At 41.1% G+C, this 24653-nt stretch overlaps 1 protein-coding gene across 5 annotated transcripts in view; it reads left to right on the top strand.

Moving 5' to 3' along the window:
• The window catches only part of RACGAP1 (Rac GTPase activating protein 1), a 33652-nt gene that overhangs the window by 3826 nt on the left and 5173 nt on the right, over positions 1 to 24653 (top strand). The window contains exons 1-13 of one of the 5 annotated variants that reach the window (XM_022572209.3): positions 338 to 460; positions 1045 to 1073; positions 9742 to 9830; positions 15490 to 15692; positions 16713 to 16849; positions 17799 to 17868; positions 19565 to 19618; positions 20302 to 20382; positions 21128 to 21245; positions 21720 to 21850; positions 22510 to 22674; positions 23876 to 23971; positions 24059 to 24257. In XM_022572209.3, coding sequence (XP_022427917.1) covers positions 9746 to 9830; positions 15490 to 15692; positions 16713 to 16849; positions 17799 to 17868; positions 19565 to 19618; positions 20302 to 20382; positions 21128 to 21245; positions 21720 to 21850; positions 22510 to 22674; positions 23876 to 23971; positions 24059 to 24257 — 1339 coding nt within the window. In that variant the 5' untranslated portion in view covers positions 338 to 460; positions 1045 to 1073; positions 9742 to 9745. Of the gene's footprint in view, positions 1 to 337; positions 461 to 722; positions 878 to 1044; positions 1161 to 9741; positions 9831 to 15489; positions 15693 to 16712; positions 16850 to 17798; positions 17869 to 19564; positions 19619 to 20301; positions 20383 to 21127; positions 21246 to 21719; positions 21851 to 22509; positions 22675 to 23875; positions 23972 to 24058; positions 24258 to 24653 lie in introns of those variants that run through there. The other 4 variants (XM_089920690.1, XM_022572205.3, XM_030763089.2 and 1 more) reach the window with 4 other exon arrangements.

Raw genomic sequence — 24653 nt, 5'->3', positions numbered from 1 at the left:
ACAGTTTCCAAAAGTCCTATTTCTCAGTCTGGAGAAAACAGTAAGGCCAAGAATAATTTGCACTCAAGAAGTATCACTTGCCCTTAGTCAACATGGTATCGTGAATGGCTTCAGGAAAGGGCTCCGGAGGGGGTGAGGGGAAGGGGGAAACAACAACAACAACAACAAAAAAAAACGGTTGACCTTAGTCAAGATGGCTGCCTTTGGCTTCGCTCTATCAGAACGCGCAAGCCCAGCCTTGTCCCCGCCCCCTCCCCGTGGCCCCGACGCGTGCGTCGCAACGTAGGGGGACAGCGCGGGAGGAATAAATTTCTCTGTGATTGGTTGGTGCCGGATTTCAAACACGAGCTGGCGGCGAGGAGCTTCTCTGCCGTTGGGTGAGGCGCGGAGGGAAGTGGAAGGCCGCCCAGGTGGGGCCCGGGGGACCCGACCAAGTGGGTGCTGGGAGTTGCGAGAAAAGGTGGGTCTGGCGCTGGGTTTGTGGTGGGAGGCAGGCGTCCGCGGTTGTGAAGCCGTGGCCCGCTCGCGGGTTGTGGTGGAGGCCGGCACCTACAGCCCCTCCTTTGAAGGCTCTCCATGGGCCGGGGGCGCGGGCGGCCTGAGGGGGCGATGGCTGGGAAGTGGGTGGCTTCTTTCTTGGCGCCGTGTTTTGTGGAAAGCCGGGGGCCTCTTTTTGAGATGGTGGCTTGAACAACGCAGGAGCCACCCCAAAGAAGTGGCTCTCACTTCAAGACAGAGTTAGGGAGTGGGTGGGCTAACACCACCGTTCTCCACAGAGGAGCAAGACTTTTTCGAAGGGAAAAGCAGGCCCTGGTGTTTGAGAGGCCGGCGCGGCTCCGAGTGGTGCCCCTCTCCCTAGTGGGCTGTGTGAGTCTAGGTAGGCAATGACATCTTGCCCTTCCCGTCCTAAATCCCAGCCTTAGTAACAACGAGGCCATTTCACATACATCCCTCTTCAGGATTTCATTCCTCGGCAGAGGGTGTGCATAGGAACGTGGGGTGGGTGGGAAGATAAGCTTTTTTTTCTTTTTCTTTTTTTTAAAGAAACGTCATCATACTCTTCAATGTGGAAGGTGAGCTTTTCGAGTTATTGAAAGTGTTCAGAGAAGACGCTTTTCCTAAAGCTTAATCATTCAACAGGTACTTATTAAGTGCAAAATGTAAGTACAAGACAATCTTACTTGGCTTTAAAGGAGCTTGCAGTTTATTTGGGTTAATAGAACTTAGAAAGGTAACAGATTGTGTTACCATTAGTAGGCCTTTACACTGTTGAGAGCACTGTACATTAGTACAGCCCTTTTAGAAAATATTTTGGCACTGTATATCAAGAGTCATAAGAGGTTTTTATCCTCTGACTTGGTAATCCCAGCCTCGGAAATCCATTTTAAGGCACACGGCCACCTGAAGAAAAACACTGTCCTCGGTGATGTTCAATTTATTTATTCGGTGAATATTTAGTAATCATTTGCCAAGTGTCAGGCACTGTTCTAGGCACCAGGGGCTCAGCGATGAACAAACAAAAATCTCTGCCTTCTTGGAACTTAAACTATTGGGGAGACAGACAATAAACAAAATAAGTAAGTTAATATATAAGTATGTTACATGGAGATGAGCGCTTTTGAGCAAAATAAAGCAGAGAAGTGTTAGGGGGAAAGATGCAATTTAAAATAGTGTGGTTAAGAATGAGACAATGACTTTTTTAAAAATTGAAGTGTAGTTGATTTACAATGTTGTATTAGTTTCTGGTGTACAGCAAAGTGATTCAGTTTTATATATATATTGTTTTTCATATTCTTCTCCATTATAGTTTACTGAATCTAGTTCCCTGTGCTATACAGTAGAACCTTGTTGTTTTATCTATTTTATATATAGTAGTTTGATTCTGCTAATCCCAAACTCATAATTTATCCCACCCCCTTTCCCCTTTGGTAACCATAAGTTTGTTTTCTGTGTCTTAAGTCTGTTTCTGTTTCGTAAATAAGTTCATTTGTGCCATATTTTAGATTCCACATATAAATATCATATGGTATTTGTCTTTTCTCTTTCTGACTTACTTCACTTATTATAATCTCTAGGTCCATCCGTGTTGCTGCAGATGGCATTGTTTCATTCTTTTTTATAGCTGAGTAGTATTCTATTTGTGTATATAAACACCACATCTTTTTTTTTTTTTGCGGTACGCGGGCCTCTCACTGTTGCGGCCTCTCCCGTTGCGGAGCACAAGCTCCGGACGCGCAGGCTCAGTGGCCATGGCGCACGGGCCCAGCCGCTCCGCGGCACGTGGGATCTTCCCGGACTGGGGCACGAACCCGTGTCCCCTGAATCGGCAGGTGGACTCTCAACCACTGCGCCACCAGGGAAGCCCCAAATCTTCTTTATCCATTCATCTGTCAATGGAAATTTAGGTTGTTTCCATGTCTTGGCTATTGATTGTAAATAGTGCTGCTGTGAACATTGGGGTGCATGTATCTTTTCAAATCATAGTTTTCTCCACATATATGCCCAGGAGTGGGATTGCAGGATCATTTGGTAGCTCTATTTTTAGTTTTTTAAGGAACCTCCGTACTGTTTTCCATAGTGGCTGCACCAATTTACATTCCCACCAACAGTGTAGGAGGGTTCCCTTTTCTCCACAGCCTCTCTAGCATTTATTTGCAGACTTTTTTTTTTTTTTGGTGGTACGTGGGCCCCCACTGTTGTGGCCTCTCCCGTTGCAGAGCACAGGCTCCGGACGCGCAGGCTCAGCGGCCATGGCTCACGGGCCCAGCCGCTCTGCGGCATGTGGGATCTTCCCGAACCGGGGCACGAACCCGTGTCCCCTGCATTGGCAGGCAGACTCTCAACCACTGCGCCACCAGGGAAGCCTATTTGCAAACTTTTTAATGATGGCCATTCTGACTTGTGTGAGGTGGTACCTCATTGCAGTTTTTTGTTTGTTTGTTTTTGGTTTTGGTTTTTTTTTTTGCGGTACGCGGGCCTCTCACTGCTGTGGCCTCTCCCGTTGCGGAGCACAGCCTCCGGACGTGCAGGCTCAGCGGCCATGGCTCACGGGCCCAGCCGCTCTGCGGCATGTGGGATCCTCCTGGACCGGGGCACGAACCTGTGTCCCCTGCATCGGCAGGCGGACTCTCAACCACTGCGCCAGGAAGGCCCCTCATTGTAGTTTTGATTTGCATTTCTCTAATAATTAGCGATGTTGAGCATCTTTCCATGTGCCTATCGGCCATCTGTAAGAGGCAATGACATTTGAATAAATACCTGAAGGAAGTGAGGGAGTGACCATGTGAGAGGTTCTAAGTAGATGTAACAGAAAAACGAAATTACCTAAATGTCCAAGGAAGAGAACAGTTAAATAAATGTTCATGAACTTTTTGTAACTTAATGGAAACATGATTTAAAAAAAGTAAAACACAAAATTATATATAAATCTATGATTGCAATTCGATGAAATATGGGTGCATAATGGGCAAAGATTAGATAGGGAGGTGCATATAGTTGTTTAGCGTGGTGAGGTTTTAGTTTCACCATTAAATAACTTTTTTTTTTTTCTTTTTTAAAAAATTTTGGCCACACCTTGCAGCATGCGGGGATCATAGTTCCCCTGCCAGGGATCGAACTTCACCCTTTGCAGTAGAAGCCCGGAGTCTTAACCACTGGACCACCAGGGATGTCCTTTTTTTTTGAACATAGAAAATTAACAGTATGAGGCAGTGTTTTATATCTACCAAATGAGTGTTATAGATAATAAAGAGGTTATTTTGGACTAAAATGGTTAGGGAATGCTTTAGTGAGTTGGTAAGACTTATACTAGACCCTGAGGAATGGAATGGAACAGTTTGGAATGGAAGGAATTCACAGAAGAAAAAATAAGAGGAGAACTTAGTATAATGAACTGGTAATCATTTTCTGAAAAACAGCAATTCAACTTGTCCCATTTCGTTTTTTTGTTTTGTTTCGTTTTGTTTTTGGGGCCATGCTGCAGGGGTTTGTGGGATCTTAGTTCTCCCACCAGGGATCGAACCGGGCCCTTGGCAGTGAAAGTGCAGAGCCCTAACCACTGGACTGCCGGGGAATTTCCTCCCATTCCGTACTTTAATCTTCATTCATGTTGGACTGAGGATGTTCTGTTTACTCTTTCTGCAATTGACTTGCTCATGAGAACATTCGGTTTCAAGATATTCCTTCTGCCTGCCAGTTGAATAGAGGCTTTGATACGGTGAAGCAGAAGCTGGACATTTGGGAAAAAGAATTATTCCGAAATGCTTTCATTTGAAAGAACCTTGTAGTATTGAGACAGTCTTAGGGAATGTTTTTTCTTGGCAGCAGAGAACAGAGAACCTGTATTGTTGATTTCTTGGGACTCTCCAGATTTAGTAATGTTTGTGAGAATGTTTTTCATTAAAACTCTTCCCTGAAAAACGCACTGCTTTGTGTGACAGAATTTAACACCCTCAATGCATCTAAAACCTGATGTATAGGTCTCTTAATAATGTTGTTTGTAAGGGGAGGAAGAAGAGGCTAGAGACTTTTCCCAGGATACTCTGCAGTAAGATCTGTAATAGTCTGTTATTCTGAAGGATGATCTCTGTTCTCTTGGCTGGTGATTGAAATTAAATTGGGGACTCAAAGCAATCACATCAAGCTGAGACTCTTTCCTGGTGATGCCAAATTGCTCCCTTAGGGATACTCACAGATTGGGAATCTGTAACACAGTGACTTCTCCACCTCTGGGGCTTCTCATCAATAACAGCTGAGATTCTCTAGCACCTTTTTGTTTAAAGCACTCAACAAACTGATTTCCTTGCTACACACAAGGATCATTTCAGCTTTCCCGAAAGGCAGCCGCCTCTGTAGTGAAAAAGTGACATCTGTTTTACAGCTGCAAAGCAATGTACTGCAATATGACTTTGTTTTTGTTTCCTTTCACATTAGTGTATCTCCTAGCTATGAGCTAAATAATAAAGGGGGGGAAATAAAGAAGTATTCATGAGGGTAAAAATGTGACCCAGCAGGAAAATTAAGGCCATTTTCAATTGACATTGAATAGGATGAGTAAATTTTAGCTTTTCAAGCTACAATTTGGTTGAGATATCAGAGTTAGTACTGATACAGAAAGATATTTTTGGCATCTATAAATAATTCCTGAGAGTCACTTCTGTAGCACGTTAATAAAAATGCATGGTCCCTTAGCATATAAAGAGAAGAGGATTATATTTTGTAGAGCTGTTTTTGGATTGCCCAAAGTAAATCTGTGTTAGAGGAAAAATTAACTCTTCTCAGATGCTATGAGCCTCATGTAGAAGAGCTTGTTTAAGAGCCTAGACAAGGTCAAGTTTTGCTATCTCCTCCCTTCTTTTTGATCTGGGTTCCAGCTATGATTTGGTAATCACTGTTCTAGGATGTAAATAACAACAATCAGACCAAAACAAAAGCAAAAAATGTATACCCACTATAATACCCTATATTCTTTTTTTTAATTAATTAATTTTGGCTGCGTTGGGTCCTCGTTGCTGTGCACAGGCTTTCTCTAGTTGTGGTGAGTGGGGGCTACTCTTCATTGTGGTGCTCAGGCTTCTCATTGCGGTGGCTTCTCTTGTTGCAGGGCGCGGGCTCTAGGCGCGCGGGCTCCAGTAGTTGTGGCACGTGGGCTCAGTCGTTGTGGCTTGCGGGTTCTAGAGCGCAGGCTTCAGTACTTGTGACGCATGGCTTAGTTGCTCCGCGGCATGTGGGATCTTCCTGGACCAGGGCTTGAACCTGTGTCCCCTGCATTGGCAGGTGGATTCTTAACCACTGCGCCACCAGGGAAGTCCAATACCCTATGTTCTTATAATGAGGTTCAATTTATATGGTATAAAACTTTTACCTACATTAATTTGTAATATTCTGTGAGGTAAATAGGACAAGTATTATCGTTCCCATTTATAGATGTTTCTTAGAATTTAAGTGACTTACGCAAGGTTATACAACGGGTAAATAGAGGAACTAAAATTATATCCCAGGGCTTCTGCCCCCTCACCTTTCTTTTAACTGTTCTGTTTTCATCTATATTAAACGTGATGTTCAGGTACAATGGAAATTCTTTTGACAGAATCATGGGGGGGGCGTGTGTGTGTGTGTCTGTGTGTGTGTGTGTGTGTGTGTGTGTGTGTGTGTCCGTTCATGTGTTTGTTCTCTGACTTCGATTTATCAAGTACTGAGTCTTTGTGCAATACAGCGGTGCCAAATGTAAGGTTTCTCCTCTCAAATCTACAGTTTAGCTGGGACATAGGATAGAAACATGGTAAAGTTAAATTAGAGTATAAGGTGTCTGAGTGCCAATTGAGCAAAGTAGTTGGGGAAAGACTGGGGCCAGGGAGGCCAGTTGAAGCGAATGTTAATGACCTGCACGTGATGATGGGCTGGGTATGACACACATGAGAGAAGAATCCACAGAGTTTGGTGATTATACTTGTAGGAAGGGGAGTAACTTAAGGTGATGCTGAGGTTTGGAACTGAGTGACTGGGAGAATGATAAAAATAAGGAAATCAAAGTTGGGTGTCGGTAGGAGAGGGAGTATGGTAGGTCATTGGGTAAAGTAGTTGATGACGTGTGGGGGAAGGATAGAATGATGTCTCAAAATCGAGCTCAACATCCAGGGCATCCGAAACAAATTGAGAGTTACAAGATTGACTTAGGAGAGAGCTGAGGGCTGGAGAGAGAAATGGATGAGTTGTCTGTAGAGATGTAATGACTAAGGTGGGATAGTTTGATATGTTTAGTCAAACAGCTATCTCCTAGGTACTAGGCATCATGATAGGAGAACAATGTAGATCGAGGTAGTTCTATGAGATAATAGTTACTATGGTGAGATGTCCACAGGTAGGTACTCTGTGTCTATAGTCTTTTCAGGAATCAGGTTGTGTTTTCAAGAAAGTACCTCCCCACAGCACTCACTCTAGGGAGTGGTATGCACAAAGAAAATAAGAAAGAAGAATAGAGGAACTTGAGAAAATGAGGGATTTCTCTTAAAGGAGACAAGGAATCAGGTTGTTGTATTGTCATTTAAGACATAAAAACCCTCTGAATTTTTTTTTGTGTGTGTGTGTTTAAGGGTAGTGCCATTTATATATTTTTTTTTTTTCTTTTTTTTTTTTTTGGCTGTGTTGGGTCTCTGTTGTTGCGCGCGGGCCCTCCAGCTGCTGCGAGCGGGGGCCACTTCTGCTGCGGTGCGCGGGCTTCTCATTGTGGTGGCTTCTCCTGTTGCAGAGCACGGGCTCCAGGCATATGCGGGCCTCAGCAGCTGTGGCTTGTGGGCTCCAGAGCGCAGGCTCAGCAGTCGTGGCGCACAGGCTTAGCTGCTCTGTGGCACATGGGATCTTCCTGGACCAGGGCTCGAACCCGTGTCCCCTGCATTGGCAGATGGGTTCTCAACCACTGCGCCATCCAGGGAAGTCCCTTCTTTCTTTTTTTTTTAAATAACCAGTTTTCAGTACCCTAGTTGCACTGTCACATTTTCCTTTTCTGCATTCCTGGACAGATAAAAGTTTCCCTGTGTACTGAGCTCACTGTCTTATAGTCTCAGAATATACAGATGAGTGCAGAAATGATAGAAACCAATAATACCCCATATTAAAACTGATCACTGGGGGGACTTGCCTCGTGGCTCTGTGGTTAAGAATCTGCCTGCCACTGCAGGAGGCATGGGTTTGAGCCCTGGTCTGGGAAGATCCCACGTGCCACAGAGCAACTAAGCTCGTGAGCCACAACTACTGAGCCTGCACTCTAGAGCATGAGAGCCACAACTACTGAGCCCATGTGCCACAACTACTGAAGCCCACGTGCCTAGAGCCCATGCTCCGCAACAAGAGAAGCCACCACAATAAGAAGCCCGCACACCACATGAAGAGTAGCCCCCACTGGCCACAACTAGAGAAAGCCCGCGCACAGCAACAAAGACCGAACACAGCCAAAAAAATAAAAATAAAAAAATTGATCACTGGGAATTCCCTGGTAGTCCAGTGGTTAGGACACCGCGCTTCCACTGCAGGAGGCTTGGGTTCAATCCCAGGTTGGGGAACTAAGATGCTGCATGCTGCAAGGTGCGGCCCCCCCAAAATATGCTGGATGCAATAAATGTTTAAAAAAAAAACAAAAACAAAACTGATCACTGTCTTTCATTTTTATTGGGAACTAAAGGAAATCATCATTTGAATAGGCTACTGAATGCCCTGCCCCTGTTTTCTGTCCTGTAGCACTTAGAAGTATTTGCCTTTTTTGTCATATTGTTAAAACCCATGGGCATCTCCATGACTTCCACATCTCTTCCTACCAGTTTTAATGCTATTCTTTTAGTTTTGTTCTTAGTTTAGAGGAAGAGCTTTGTAATAAATTTGTTGGTCTGGTTGCTTAGCAGCTTGCCGTGATTATGTAGCTTGGAACAGATACATTGCCATTTGAAAATCTTGGTTTCCAGCCCTGATTCATGTATATATTGCATCCGAGCTTGGAACTGAAAGCTTTTTTGCTATTAGAGCAACCATCATACAAGTACAGATGAATAAGTCTGTAGCATTTAATAGAAAATATCTTTATGTTTATATATTCCTTTTTCCTTTGTGTTTTTTCTGCCCTTTCTTGCCCTCATAGCTTATGGTACAATCTTACAAACATTGTAAAATCACTAAACCTTCGTAAAAGAGTTCTTAAAATTTTATTTAGATGCATGAAAAAAGGGCCTGGACTAGAATGTTGAAGGGGTGATTAGGAGAAACATAAGAAGAATCCTTTAATGGTGTTTCTGAGAACATTCAATTTTCAAATGAAACTTGATTTTTAATTTCATTTCCTTGATAATTTTCATAAAATCCCGCTGATTTCTTTCTTTTTTGAAGATCTTATTTCCTTAAAGTGTTCCCAGTTAAAGTCTATTTGGAAGAGAACTGCCTGTAAGGACACCATTTTTAATGTAATATCAGCAAGTCTTTGCGGGGGGAAATATGAAGCCTGAAATTCACTATTACAGAACACAGTAGCAAATGATTTTTCCTTTGCCCTTCTAACTGTGAAGGTGGTATATTGTCTCCTTGATGCCAGAATATGGTACAACATAATCCTTTGCCTATACTTAGTATAAATTTATTAGACATAGTCCCTGCACGCAGTCCAGCAGAGAGCCCTGCATTACAGAAATAATTCTTGAGCTGCTGAGCTGGCAGTTTCCCCACTTAATCACTTGTGTGACGTCATCTGCGCTGTTGGTAGGAAATGTGCTGACCATGTACTGCGTTTTAAAAGACAGTTGCAACAGGGGTACTAGCTAAAGATGAAATTAAAAATAAACCTTTTAAGTTACATGGAAGGTCTCCAAAGTGCAGCAGGATTAAAGTGGCAAAAATGTTATATTGATAGGCTTGACTAAGTAGTTGGTCACCTAGTAATCAACTGACATACTTGTCCCTAATTGCTTCTCAGCTCCAGAGTGATTGCAGAGTGGAGGAAAAGAAGTAGGCAGGAAGGGGTGTTATATTCAGGGGACTGAAATGCGTTTGTAATTTTCAAATGAGTCTTAAACATTCCAACTTTGTTTTTATAATAAGGATTACAAAAAACATCAGTTGTTAGCTCGAGATTCTCATAGTGGTAGCTACACATGGAAGAGTCCAGATGTTAGTCACTGATCACTGTACTGGATTGCTCCTGAATCTTTTGTCTGGGGGAGATGGCAGGACCCCTAATGTATATTTGATTTGATTTCTTGGCAGAAAGATGGATACTTTGATGCTGAATATGCGGAATCTGTTTGAGCAGCTTGTACGCCGGATGGAGATTCTCAGTGAAGGAAATGAAGCCCGTAAGTCATTCTGAGCTGGCCTGTGTGAAGAGAAAAAACAGATTTCAGATTTCGGTTTTCTGCAAAGCCAAAGTGTATTCCAATCCTAAAATTGTTTTTCACTTGAGTTATCTAAAAAGAAAATGATGGTCACTTATCTATGGTCAAAGCTTAATGGACACTCATTGTAAATGGTCACTTATTTTTCTGTAGTTGTTTTTAAATGGGTTTTACCCAGACTTTTTTCATTATCAGGGTTCTCTTTTCACTACATAGTTGGCATTAGTCGTCGGTTTTATTTTCTTATCACGAACTGGGCAAAATCTACTGAATTTCTAAGGATGTTGCCTTTTTTCTTTAGAGTAGTAGTTGTCTACATTTTTTATCCTGGGTTTTCCCTGTGTTCTATAAAACATTTTCAATTGAAGAGGAGAAAAATGACAGTTTCTTTTTGAAGGAGGGACAGTTCATCTGCTTTCACCTACCTATTTGATGCTTAGTAATAAAGGGTTAAGGTTGGGTGGAGAGCTGGGAAGAAAAAGGAGGTGGTGACACAGTAGTCTTCTGGGAAGTAGATTAGTGAGAAAGAAAGGTGGGGCTGATAGCACTGACCTAAGTGATGTAAGGGAATTTTTCTTTACCAGCTTTTCTTTGTGTTACCATGCTCTTCTATTTCAGGTTTTCATGTATACCTAATTTAGCGGGTGTTGCTGTTAAGTCAGTCTCATTGGTACAAAAGTAATACAAGAACTGTGTCTTAAACTTAAAAAGAAAACAATCTCCATAGTACTTAGTATGGTGTCTTGCTTGTGCCATTCAATATTTTCTTTAATTTGATTCATGTTTTTGATAGCTCTCATCTACTTACAGGCCTTTCAAAACAATATTCTATTTTCTCTCTCTAATAGCTGTTGCATGACCCTATCGTCTGGTATCAACTCAATAACCATGATAGCATACTAATTAGGCTTCTCTTTGAGGTCACATCATCTCAGAAGATGGATTGCTTTGGAGTCTAGTGGGGAGGAGTATTGAATAAGAGATCTTAAAATTCAGGTTCACTCAGCAAATAATGGCTTTATGGAAAAAAGTAGGGTTTGAGTTGAGCCTTAGATTAGGTATAGGGTAGGATCCCAACAGACAGACATGAAAGAAGGCATTTAGGGTCAGGGGAGCCACCTGAGTGGAGACAAGAGGGTGTGGAGTGTGAGGGGAATAAGAGTAAGGGGAAGTGGTTTAATCAGAACCGTGCTTTTAGAAGGTTACCCTGGCAGAGGTGGAGGCTGTATCAGAAGTGGAGGCTGGGAGGTTGATTAGGACATGGTTGCCATAGCTCAGGAAAGAGGCAATGGGGAGCCCCAACTGGAGTGGTGATCGTGAAGGTGGAAATAAGGAGAAATGGGTGGAAGCGATTGTGATTAAGATCTCTAGGAGGAGGCAGCTGATAGTATTTGGGGGCAGAGGGAGGAACCTGAGGTTTGGAGTCTCAGTAACTCTTGCTGGCTTTTAACTGTTATTTTTGTGTCTGTTTCTCCATCTGTAAAAAAGGAATTTTGCCATGAGGATTTCAAGATAAATGAGATACTAGTTGTGAAAATACCTTTTGAAATAATTATTCCCCCCAAAATACAAGATATTATTTTTACAAGAACCTTTATTTTATAAGCAAATTTCTATCTTCCCTTGATTCCTGTTATAAAATAGAGGTACGTTGGTTTTGTTGGGTTTTTTTTTTTTTTTTGGCTGCGTTGGGTATTCGTTGCTGTGCGCGGCCTTTCTCTAGTTGTGGCGAGCGGGGGCTACTCTTTGTTGAGGTGTGCAGGCTTCTCATTGCCGTGGCTTCTCTTTGTTGTGGAGCACGGGCTGTAAGCATGCGGACTTCAGTAGTTGTAGCACACGGGCTCAGTAGTTGGGGCTCGCGGGCTCTAGAGCGCAGGCTCAGTAGTTGTGGAGCATGGGCTTCGTTGCTCCCCGGCATGTGGGAACTTCCCAGACCAGGGCTTGAACCCGTGTCCCCTGCATTGGCAGGCGGATTCTTAACCACTGCCCCACTAGGGAAGCCCAGAGGTACGTTTTGTCCCCTCTGCAAATCCCTAACTTGGAATGTTGGCTTTTTTTTTTTTTTTTTTTGGTCTCTGCCAGGTCTTATTTGCAGCATGTGGGCTCTTAGTTGCAGCATTTGAGATCTAGTTCCCTGACCAGGGATCGAACCGGGCCCTCTGCATTGGGAGTGTGGAATCTTGGACCACCAGGGAAGTCCCGGAATGTTGGCTTTTGAGGAACTAAAGTGGCTTAGTGTTTTCTAGACTCTAGAATTTCCTTTTCTGCAACCACCCCAGTCTGTCCTCTTCTTAGATCCTAGGAATTCCTCCCATCCCTCCGTGTCCCCTGACTCCTTACTCTTGCTTTTCATCATAATAACTTCATTCCTCTTTCTCCTTTTTGTATAGTTATAGTTTTTTTTTTTTAAAGCTAGGTCCAAGGTTACCGAAAGATCAGAGTGAAAGTTCATATTCAAATAAAATGACTTTAATAGCCTAGATACTTTATCTTTGTTTTCACCAGTCTACATGATTTTTATCTTCTATTTTTATCATGGGACGCCTGAACTTTTTTGACGTTGGTGTGTAAATTAGGAATAAATATAACTTAATATTTATCAGGTGCCTTGTGTGCCAACACCATACTAGGTTGGTGCTATGCTATATGCAGTAGGTGATACTAAAGTGTATGTGACATGGTGCCTGTCTTCAAGAAGATTAAGGTATTTAAGTTTCAGAGACAGGATTCTGTCTCATGAAACAGAAGATAATACAAGTATAAAAATATATGCTTTGGGGAAGTATAGAAAAATGGAGCAAACAAATTAGGAAAGGATTCATAGAGCAGTTGGGACTAGAAAAATGGGTACATAAAGAAGAGTGGGGAATTCCCTGGCGGTCCAGTGGTTAAGACTCAGTGCTTTCACTGCTGTGGTTCCGGGTTCAACCCCTGGTCAGGGAACTAAGATCCCATAAGCTGCATGGCACAGCCAAAAAAAAAAAAGAAGAAGAAGAGTAGGTAGGGCATTCCATTTGGAGAGCATAGCTTGATCCTAAGTGAGAAGACAGAAATGAATACAGGTCTTTCCTGGGGCAGGGACAAATTGGTTTAGCTAGAAAGAGGGTATTGGGTAGTGATGGGAAGTTTGATCAGACTGGTGAGGTGGGCCTGGATGCCTGGAGTTTAAATTTGATCTGAACAACAATTTTGTTCAGTCACTCATTTAACATTTAAGTGCCTACTATGTGCTGGGTAGAGTGTAAGGCCCTGGGGATAAAAAAGCAGAAGAGACACAGGGTCCTTGCCCTTAAGAAGCTTAAAAGGTAGTGAGAAAGACAAGAGCCTCTACAATGGCCTTAGCAGGAGTGAGCTGAAAAAAACAGGATTTCTGGAGCTGCTTTAATCTCTTTGCTGAACTATGAACCAAGTCCTGATTTTTTTTTTTTAATGGATCTAAGATTATTCTTAATTTGTTTTAAGGAAATTTCCCTTCTCCTTTCTCCTTTTTGATAGATGCATTTTGTAATTTAATATACACATAACTTTTTTAAAGAGACAATTTGAATTTAATAAACCTTTTGAATGTATACTTCATGACAGGGGCTAGTACCAAATTAAATTGTGATTCACACACTGACCAGAAAAATGCCATTTGTGTTTATTGATCTCCAGCATCAAAGTTTTTCCTGGTCTGTGGTCCGAAGTGCCTTTTTGACCCATGCTAGCACAATTAGTTCATAACAGAATTGTACATAAAAGTAATATCTTAATTATGTATGCAAATGCTCTGGTTTTGGTCTAACAAACTAAACTAGTAATTTAACCCTTTGTACTATTAAAATAGGAACTCCTTCCTTGAAATGAACTGATAGTTTATTTCGTTTCAGTTCTGTTACCCAATGCAGTTAGACCTGTAATGTATGCCAATTAACGATGAATGGGAATTAAAACCCCAATTTAATAAGACTTTTCAAGGAGTATCCTAAGGACCAAGCAAGCCAGCAAAATTAGGTCAAATGAAAATCTTTTCATTCTCAAAATTGTTTTTCAATTCAGTAAGTATTTGAGTGTGTAGGCAACACTATATTTAGAAACATTTAATTGACCACAGTGTGGAGCTAGAAAGTTTTCAGACTGTGTAGTTGAAACACACTTGTTTCCTGATCTTTATTCTTTAAAATGGAAGTATCACATACATCGAAAAGTACACAAATAATAAGTGCATTGCTTGGTGAATCGCGAGAGTAAACATGGCTAAGAACCAGCTCTTGTTTTTAATTTTTTCTTATGAATCCGTAATTTTGAAATAGTTAAATTTGCAAAAGGATATGTTGTTTGTTTTCTTTTTGTTTAAGTTAAGGAGAAAAAACCCTTAGTAATGTGTTCCAAACTGTTAACTAAACCAGTATATCATTTAAAACTATTTGAATTTTGTAATAATATATTTTATTTTTTGAGACCCTTGATATTTGCGTTGTCTTAAGATAACTAAGTCATAATATCCTGTTTTGCTAAAATCGATTGTTTACTAAAAACCTTTTTCCCTATGTATCAGACTTGGTTTCTCTAGATCGAATTGTTATCCTAATTTGTAAGTTTGAAACTTAGTCAAATTATTAAAATTGCTTTAAAAAAGCACTATATTATTTCTATGCTCTCAGGTTAAATTCAAATGGGAAAAGTACCCTTACTACCTGAGAATCTGCTAGCTTTGTGTGAATTTGGCCTAGTTTCAGCCGTAAACTGGGTTAGTTTAACCTGCAGCAGATGTACACCTTGGAAAGTTCCTCCATGATGCTGGTGGAGTGAAGCTTAGAGGTAGATTGAGGTTAACTAGAATAGTAAGGCATTATACAATAGTCTTTGCCAGTAGCAGGTGATAAGAACGGATGCCACCAGGGTTATCATGCTTTGAGGTGCTGCCTTCCTTAGAAGGGATACTTTCTTTGCAGACATTTGAAAAGAGTCCACGTTCCTCTATCAGTGACTCACCCAAAGCTAGTATGATCTTCTCTTCCTCTGTCTTTCCAACTGGAATGTTTACATACCCTTCAGGGCTGTGTTAAACAGCAAAAGCAAATTGGCTCTTTACTTTCAAATCAGTATTTGTATAATTATATAGCTGAATGCAATTGTAGGCCTAGACATCTGTAATATTAATCTATATCTACTGGAGCATATTACAGCAGTTACATTTGAATTTGCTGTTTAACGCCTCTCTGGCACAGCAATGCGTGACTCTAAAGGAGACTGTTTTTGTTTTATAGCTGTAACTGTCCTGGTGGGTGACAGCTGCCCCAAAGGTATCCCCTTTGATTGCCTTCTGTTCAGGAGCTTTTACTGTTAGTGTTACATCTGGAGCCAGGTGACTAATGACTACTTATTCCATAGCAGATGCCACTGGCTAAGCCAAAAGTAACTGGCCTATTGAAATAGGAATTGCTCCCCACAAAGCTCTCATCCAGAGTGATGGACATATATCCAGGATCTGCTCCTGGTTATTTTCAGATGGATTTGCCCATAGTTCATCTGGTCCCTTAATTATGCATTTGGAGTAAAACTAACCAGAGGACTCATTTATTAGAGCATTTATACTCTGTTTGGTGCTTGAATTATTAAAGTTTCCCCCTTTTCTTAGAATTTATCCAGTTGGCCAAGGACTTTGAAGAATTCCGTAAAAAGTGGCAGAGAACAGATCACGAGCTGGGCAAATACAAGGATCTTTTGATGAAAGTAGAGACTGAGCGTAGTGCTCTGGATGTTAAGCTGAAGCATGCACGCAATCAGGTGGATGTAGAGATCAAACGGAGACAGCGAGCTGAGGCTGACTGTGAAAAGCTGGTGTGTATTGTTTTTTATGCTAGAACTGTGACAGTGGGGACGGGGGAAGATCAACGGGTAATGTTTCCACTTGCCCAGGTATACCCAGTTTCTTCTACATTAAAGAACTAAAAGCAGTTTGTCTATGATTGGAGCTGAAATTGCAGCCAAGGAATCCTATTCTTCATAGGCTGAAATTTAAATTTAAAAAATTTTTTCTCCTTTAGACCTGAAACTTTTACTTAATAGATTTCAAATGAGAATTTAAAGAATTAAAATTAAGGGGAAAGGCAGAGAAATAAATCCTAGCATATTTGATCTGTCTCATTGTTGATTATAAGTGCTACCTAGAACATCCTCATATAAGATATCAATAGCTAGTACTTTGTCATTGTTATAGGCAGGACAACTCTGAAGTCTTTCCTTCATCACTGCTCTTAATTTAGGGTAAAGGGATAGATGTATTCAACCAATGTGAACACTAGAACATAGAGCATTATCATTCTGATGTACCAGGGTGGGTCATGGTACAAAGGCAAGCCTTTGCTAGGAGGGACTAATTCATCTTTGTACAGTGTTAGATGCCTCAGTAAGCTCAAATTGTCTGGTTCCAGTGCATCACAGCTTTATATCCATTTTAATGCATTTTGCTCCACCATTTAGAAAGGTGGGTGGCTGCTTTGAGCTGTAGAAGAAGCCAATAATTGTCCTAATTAGCTGACACTAAAGTGTTTTTGCTATGTGAAATCTATTTTGGGACTCTCATTTTGCAGTACTGTCTTTTCTTGGATTAGCGGTTTGATCCAAAAGTCCTGTAGCAGAAACCCCACTATTCTAGATGGAGTTCATTTTACCAGTCAGAAATCGGAGACACAACCTGGGCTTGAAGTGAATTAATATGCTATTGGTGTAGCAGCCTTCTTGAAGGCTCATTTGCATAATGCTGTATTTTAATGTCTTCTGGTCTGCCTGTCCCATAAATTTGAGGTGAAGCTTTCTCCCCTGGTTAGTTAGGCTGTTTTACTCTGCTTTGGTCTGTAGGAAAGGCAGATTCAGCTGATTCGAGAGATGCTCATGTGTGACACATCTGGCAGCATTCAACTAAGTGAGGAGCAAAGATCAGCTCTGGCTTTTCTCAACAGAGGCCAACCATCCAGCAGCAATGCTGGGAACAAAAGGTGGGGGAACTGCATCTGTTGTTATCTGATCATAAGCAACACAGCTGTCATAAGTTCTTGTTATCTAAACTCTTAGATATACTGCTTCTGGAATGTGTGCTGAATAAAGCAGAAAAAGACTTTGGAGGAAGGGTGTGTGGGAAATAAAGGCACAGAGGCCTCCGTCTTTATTTTTTTATTTTTCCTTAGGATGTTTCATCATGGGTAAAATTTCATGTTGATGCTGAATTGCACATCAATAACTAATGTTGCACATTGCTAAGAAACCTAAAGGTGGAAGTGGCAGTTCAGCAATACTTCCAGTGTTTACTCTCTATAGAGCTCTCGTAGCTCTTCTGGTTTAGAAGGGCCTTCTGTGAGCCAAGACCAGACAATAATTTTGGTTCCACTGCATCGCTATTTAGAATAGTCCCAACCAGGCTTTCAATTTAACACCCCCAATACAATACGTAGGGAAAGGTCAGCACTCTTTTAGAGCTATTTATTTTGTTGCCTGGTTGTTTTATGGGGAATCTTTATAACCAAGAAGATGTACAGGCTTAATTTCTTAAAAAGCTAATGCTGGGTAATACTCTCTCTTGTAGAAAGCAACCACAATTGGGATCAAATTAAACTTCGCTCTTCTGCCTTGTGGATTTTTAGTAGCCTGTAGTACAGACTCAGCAGGGAATAGCACCCATACCCCTGAATGTAACTTTCAACTTCTGTTATAAGGCCTTAGCTGAAATAGCAACTGTGCTGCATGTGTACTCCTGCACACACGCACATAGTCCCCCATGAAAACCATAAAAAGCAACCCACCACAGCTAGGGTTTGAGCTTGTAGTTATCTCCACAGGGAAGATGCTTCTGTGAAATTGCTGATGTTACCTGACAAGTGTGACTTGTTCTGGTGTTGGTGGGTTTTACTTTCCAGTCTTGTTTCTAACACTACTGTTTCACTCATTTAGACTGTCAACCATTGATGAATCTGGTTCCATTTTATCAGATATCAGCTTTGACAAGACTGATGAATCGCTGGTAATGAACACTTGATTTCTGAGAGTTATCTATTTTTCTTAACCCTGCTCCCTCAGGAATATCTCTCCTGTCCTCTCTTCTAAAATTCCCTTATTACTATTTTATTAGTTGATATGTTATAGATACTGACTCGCATTTAAAAATATAAATATAAGCTGTAAGAGACTGGCTTATATATTTAATTTTTGGAAGTGAGAATATAGAATTTAGGATTTGGCATGAGGTTAAATTTATTTAACGGATCTGTGAGCTGCCTGTATTAATTGATTACTACATCTTGACTTATTAAAACCCCAGCTAGCAAAAAAATAATAATAATAATTAGCAAGACTCTATCCAGTCAGGGTTTATTTGCTGCTCTGGGGAGAATAGACTTGTGCCTTATTTCTAAATTAAACTGGTTCTTGAGGAAAACTTAGACATACTTCACAATTAGAAGGAAACCAGTGCCCTGAAACTTCAGCCAGAAGACTGATGAAAGTTTCCAGGCACTAGATAATGCTTTGATGAACAGTGGTTCACCTGTTTAAGCTGTTTGTTACCCTGCTTTTGTGGGGCAGAACCCTTCTTGTAACTTATGGTGGTGTTTCTCCATAAAAGGTCATCTCCTGATATTTCAATCTTTGATGTTCCAGAGACTTGTAGTTTATTGGTTTATGTATCTCTCCTATTTTACTGGCTGAAAGCTAGCAAACAAAACAATAAATCAGGAGGTTATTAGTAGTTGGTTTTCTGATGATAGCAAAATAAATGACAACTACTTGTTACATAGGCAGGGTTTTATGTCCAAATTGTCAGAGTTTGACTAGGGAAATAATTGCTGTTTTGTAGATATTAGTATTAGGTATCACCTTTTTGAAATAAGGAATGACATAGTCTGGGATATGTAATAAAACTAGAATATACTACTAGCTGATTTTAGAGCTAGACCTATGATATGATATCTGTTGTAACTGAAGCTGAATCAAACAACCAGTAGCTAAATTACTTGACCATAAATTGGAGAGGTTAAATTTATTTAGCTAAGCTATATACGACTGTTTTTGGATTTTGTGTTTTCAGGGATGATCAGGATCAGGAGGTCATAGGTAGCTACTAAAAATGAATGCAAATGGTTAAAATGAGCGAAGTGAACTAGACCACAGTGAAAGACAAATAATTCTTCAGTGTCCACATGAATGTCTTTTTTAGGGCCCAAGGAGGAGGGATGATTGAGAGATGTAAAACCTAAATTAGAACTTTTAAAGTGGCTACATTGTACAGAACATCTGATTAGACGATAGCAATCCCTTAAGAGTAAGGCTCACATCTAACGCCAGCAGTATAGTGCCCAACATTCTGTAAGTTCTAAAACTAATTACAAAAATAATCAGAGATAAAGGACCGGGCACCGAAGATAATCACGACAGAAGTTGATTCTTTAACCTTTTCTTGCCTCTTTGGTTCCTGATTTTGATTTTGATTTTGATTTTGATTCCTGATTCTATTATAATAGCTTCAATTTTGGAAAGAAAGCATGTTAACTCACTACAGCTCTATAGCTATAACATTTGAGACCCTCCCTTTCTGTCTCCCCAAATTGTGAGTTAGGTACTCTGACTCAAGAGGCCTTTAAAATTCTCTGTAAATTTATTTGTACAGGGTTTAGGGGAGGACTAACCAAAGAAAGAAATTAATACAGTTTAATTGTCAACAGGATTGGGATTCTTCTTTGGTCAAGACTTTTAAACTGAAGAAGAGAGAAAAGAGGGTATGTATGGTTTTGTTTAGTTTTGGGGGTTTTTTGTGTGTGTTTGTTTTTACAAAGTAACAGTAGAAGACTTTTCTCCAGAAATGTTGCCATTGTACTGCATTCCTGACATGTTGCTCTAGCTGTTGTTAAACACAGATTACAAGAGAATCCATGTTGCAGGGGCAGTAATTGATGTTCCTTGATGTCCTAACTCAGGACAGGATCCCATCCTGTTTCACTCTTCTGGGCTGCTCTCAGTTCATTCGTGGAGAGTAAAAGGATATATTTAAGTTTGTTTGAGTTGTCATATGAATTTTTATGCAGGACTTTTGTGCTCTAAGTTTCAGATGAAATGTGTGTATAATGGGATATACAGAGATCTATCTTTGTGCTTGTTTAGGGTCCTTAATATGTGTCCAAAGACTTCATGTCCTTAGATAGGATTCCACTCTACTTTTTCTGGTGCTGTCATCTAAATTTTTCCAAAGCTTGCTTGTTTCTTATAGGGCACTGAGGGCATTTTTGTGTTGGTACAACTTAAGCTTCATGTGGAATTAGGCAGTGAGAGAGTGCACATTGTTATTTCCTGCAGTCCTGGTACCTAGGACTTGCATCCAAGTTATCCAATGGAATAATTTTATCTTTTGTGCTTCAGATCTTCTATTTGGCACTAAAGTTCTTGGTTTTTGCCCCATCTCTAGCGCTCTAGTAGCCGACAGTTCATTGATGGTCCCCCCGGACCTGTAAAGAAAACTCGTTCCATTGGCTCCACAGCAGACCAGGTAAGAATAGCCAGGCCAGGGCCTCCCTGGTGGCACAGTGGTTAAGAATCTCCCAGTGGTTAAGAACCCTGGGTCATGGGTTCGAACCCTAGTCTGGGAAGATCCCACATGCCGCAGAGCAGCTAAGCTCGTGTGCCACAACTACTGAGCCTATGTTCTAGAGCCTGCGAGCCACAACTGCTGAGCCCGAGTGCCACAACTAGTGAGGCCTGCGCGCCTAGAGCCCATGCTTCGCAACAAGAGAAGCTACCACGATGAGAAGCCCACGCACTGCGACAAAGAGTAACCCTCACTCTCTGCAACTAGAGAAAGCTTGTGCGCAGCAACGAAGACCCAGCGCAGCCATAAATAAATAAATACATAAAAGAATAGCCAGGCCAAGAGAACTGTGGTCTTGAACACATCAAAGTTTAGCGGCCCCAAGCATTAAAAATCCTAAGTCAACATTGCAGTGTTATTTTGAGAGAGATGTTCAGTGAACGTTTTTCTGTGTAATAGGATCCTTATCATCCATATGAATAGAGTAGTAAACAGCTGTCAGCTTTATGTGTGGTTCTTAGTTGTTTGTATATGTGTTCCTGTGACCTGTATTTCTATTTGGAAGTATGAGACTTCAACTTTAAGAGTGTTTGGGGCTGGGGGCTTAAGTCCTGACCGAGACTCAGGAATTTTTTAACTATTCCAAAACACCTATAGTAGAGGGGAAATTAGATTTATCCTTCCCTCATTACAACCTTTGTTTCAGGGAAATGAATCCATAGTTGCAAAAACTACAGTTACTGTTCCCAATGATGGCGGGCCCATTGAAGCTGTGTCCACTATTGAGACTGTGCCATATTGGACCAGGAGCCGAAGGAAAACAGGTCTGCTGGGTTTGTGGCTGAATTGCCTGTGTAAAACAACTGGTAAAATCTGGGGAGAATTGGTTTCTTAGAACCCTCATGAGGCAGGGGTTGGATGTTTTGGGTAGTTGCTTACTGAGGGCCAGAGCACTGTTGGTGTCATGCCCTGCCTTTGGCTTGCTAGCCTGGCCTACACCACTATGTAACTTGTTTCTCTGGAAATAGTTTTTTGCATAGCCATTGTATTCACTTCTGATTATTGTTACAGATTACTGGTTATCTACCAGTTATATTAAAATTGGGGTTAAAATCCAGAAGGGGGAATTCCCTGGTGGTCCAGTGGTTAGGACTCTGCGCTTTCTGCCGAGGGCCCGGGTTCAATCCCTGGTCGGGGAACTGAGACACCACAAGCCATGCAGCGCAACAAAAAGAAAAAAAAAATTCAGAAGGAACAAAATACCTAAGACACAAAGCTTAGAGTTGCCTGCTTTCTAGGTACTTTACAGCCTTGGAATAGTGACTCCACCTTGAGCAGCAGGCAGCCGGAGTCAAAAACCGACACAGATGGCTCCAACACTCCACAAAGCAATGGAGGGATGCGCCTGCATGACTTTGTCTCTAAGACGGTAAATCTGGGATTGCTGCTGCTCTTGGGCACATCTACTTTTTAAATTGTGGGAGTAATATTTACTAGCAACAAATTTAAATACTTTAGTGTTGTAAAGTTAAATGTCGAATTTCCTTCCTCCTTCTTATCCCACTTTCCAGGGTTACAGAGGGTGTGTATCTTTCCGTTCTGTGAGTAATATTAAATTAAAAGAAAGCAACTTTTCAGAAGCAGTTGTTTGTGCTTTTTAGTGACATGTATTTACATTTCATGCTTGAACATGGCACGTTTTAACTTTGTCCCACTTGATTTACTCATAAAAACCCGAGCAAACTGACTGAGGCTCAGAGGAATTAACTGACTTGTTTGAGCCACAGGATAGTAAGTAGCAAAGTTAACATGGGGGTTTTCTGACTCCTTGCCAACAAATTCTTTCCACTACTGTACAGTGATCCCTTGCAGCTGGATGCCTTTATGCAAGTTACTTAGCCTCCTTTTGCTTCTGTTTCCTTATCTTAAAAAAAACAAAACCTATTCTATAGGATTATTGTGAGAATTACACAAGTAAATATGTGTAAAGGGATGAGGAAGTTGTTTGGCACATGCTAAGTGCTTAATAAACATCGGTTGATATGATGATAATTTTCTAATTCATACTACTTCCTGTTTCATCCTCAGGTTATTAAACCCGAATCTTGTGTACCATGTGGAAAGCGAATAAAGTTTGGCAAGCTGTCTCTGAAGTGTCGAGACTGTCGTGTGGTCTCTCATCCAGAATGTCGGGACCGCTGTCCCCTTCCCTGCATTCCTACCCTGATAGGGACACCTGTCAAGATCGGAGAAGTATGTATGACCTGTGGGAACCATCATTGTGTTATGGCTTCTTTAGCTTTTAAAAGCTTTAGGCCATTTTTTTCAAAAATTAATGATGCCACATATATTTTTTCCCACAAATAATGAATAGAAATTGTAAAATGTTAACCTGCAGCAGAATCCTATTTGGGTTTGTCTGTCTGTTTAGTAACCTTTCTAAACCAAATTCCTCTTCCTTTTCCTCCCTTCCCCTCCCCTTTCTCTCTCCCTCCCTTTCCTTGTTTTCATCCTATTTTCCTTCTCCCTTCCCTCCCCTGCTTCGTTTTCTCCGCCTCCTCCTTCCCCTCCCCATCCCATCCAATTTTGTAAAATTTCAAACATATACAAAAGTAGAGATTAGTATAACTAACCCTAGCTCCTGTCACTCAGCTTCCACGATCACTGATCCGTGTCCAATCTTGATTTATTAATACCCCCATCTCCTCTTCACCCTGTTCAGTGAATTATTTTGAAGCAAATCCCAACCATCATGTAATTTCATCTTTGACTATTCTTTCTCTTACGTTAGAGATATTCCATACTATGGTCTTAAGATTAGATTATTTCTAAAGTTTGATTCATTAAGAAATTATTGTTATAAGCAACATTAGCAAGAATCAAAACAAAATGGCTATGCTGCTACCCAGCCTCCAGCAAATCAAAGGTTACTTTTCTTTAATCTTAAGAGTTCTTATCCATGCATGTAAATTTTTACAAATTTCCTGTATTCTAATATAGAACCATGGGGTTCTCTCCTACAGATAGGTTTGTGTCATGATCAACTGTGAGTTAGTTGTGTTAAATAATTTTTCTTACTAAGAATAATTACAGTATAGAAAAGGCTTTCTTTTTTAGAGTAATAAATTAGTTTATATTATACTCCATACCTGTGATCTCATTATTGCTTTCTTTCTGATGCCCTTGACTATAAGAGGAGCAGGGGCAGAGTTGTAGCTGGTGGTCTTTTATTACTTGTTCATGCAAGAGTGTGGTATACGTGACCATAAATCAGTCCTGGTGTGGAGGTAGGAAAATAATTGAGTCTTTGTTTTAATATATGCTTTGGGAAGAGGAATTTAAAAGTAAACATGATGTCCCAGCCTGAATATTAGTCTGGGGATGGCTCTTTCCATTGGTCTTCATCTGCTGGTCTAAGTGGTGTAAATACTAATTTTAAACTCGCCTTTTTCAGGGAATGCTGGCAGATTATGTGTCCCAGACTTCTCCAATGATCCCTTCAATTGTTGTCCACTGTGTAAATGAGATTGAGCAGAGAGGGCTGACCGAGGTAAGAGTCCACCCTTGGAGAGGGTGAATTTGTTACTTGTGTCAGTAATTAAGAGGTTTTTAACTGAAAGTGTCATCTTGATAATAGACAGGCCTGTATCGGATCTCAGGCTGTGACCGGACAGTAAAAGAGCTGAAAGAGAAATTCCTCAGAGTGAAAACTGTACCCCTCCTCAGCAAAGTGGATGACATCCATGCTATCTGTAGCCTCTTGAAAGACTTCCTTCGAAACCTCAAAGAACCCCTTCTGACCTTTCGGCTAAACAAGACCTTTATGGAAGCAGCAGGTAAGGGCAGATCTTAATACTTAAATGTGGGACTTCCCTGATGGTCCAGTGGTTAAGATTCCGCACTCCCAATGCAGGGGGCCTGGGTTCGATCCCTGGTCAGGGAACTAGATCGCCACATGCTGCAACTAAAAGATTCTGCGTGCCGCAACAAAGATCCTGCACCCAGCAGCCGCAGCTAAGACCCGGTGCAGCCAAATAAATTTAAAAAACAAAAAAAAACCCTTAAATGTGAGTCCCATGGGGGCAGGAAGTTTTGACTTTTCTGTTTCCTGTTTTCTGTTTTATCCCCTGCCTGGTACGTGCCTGAAACATAGCAGTTGCTCAGATACTTTGATGGATGAATAACTCTATCCACGTTCCCCATGGCCATCCTCTTCCTGTCTAAACTGTATA

The sequence above is a fragment of the Delphinapterus leucas genome, chromosome 11, assembly GCF_059928025.1.
Source record: "Delphinapterus leucas isolate spDelLeu-1000000601 "Yukka" chromosome 11, BTC_Dleu_Yukka2, whole genome shotgun sequence".
NCBI classification, from domain to species: domain Eukaryota; kingdom Metazoa; phylum Chordata; class Mammalia; order Artiodactyla; family Monodontidae; genus Delphinapterus; species Delphinapterus leucas.
Note: the sequence above shows the minus strand (reverse complement) of the source record. Positions and strands in the feature narration are given on the sequence as shown.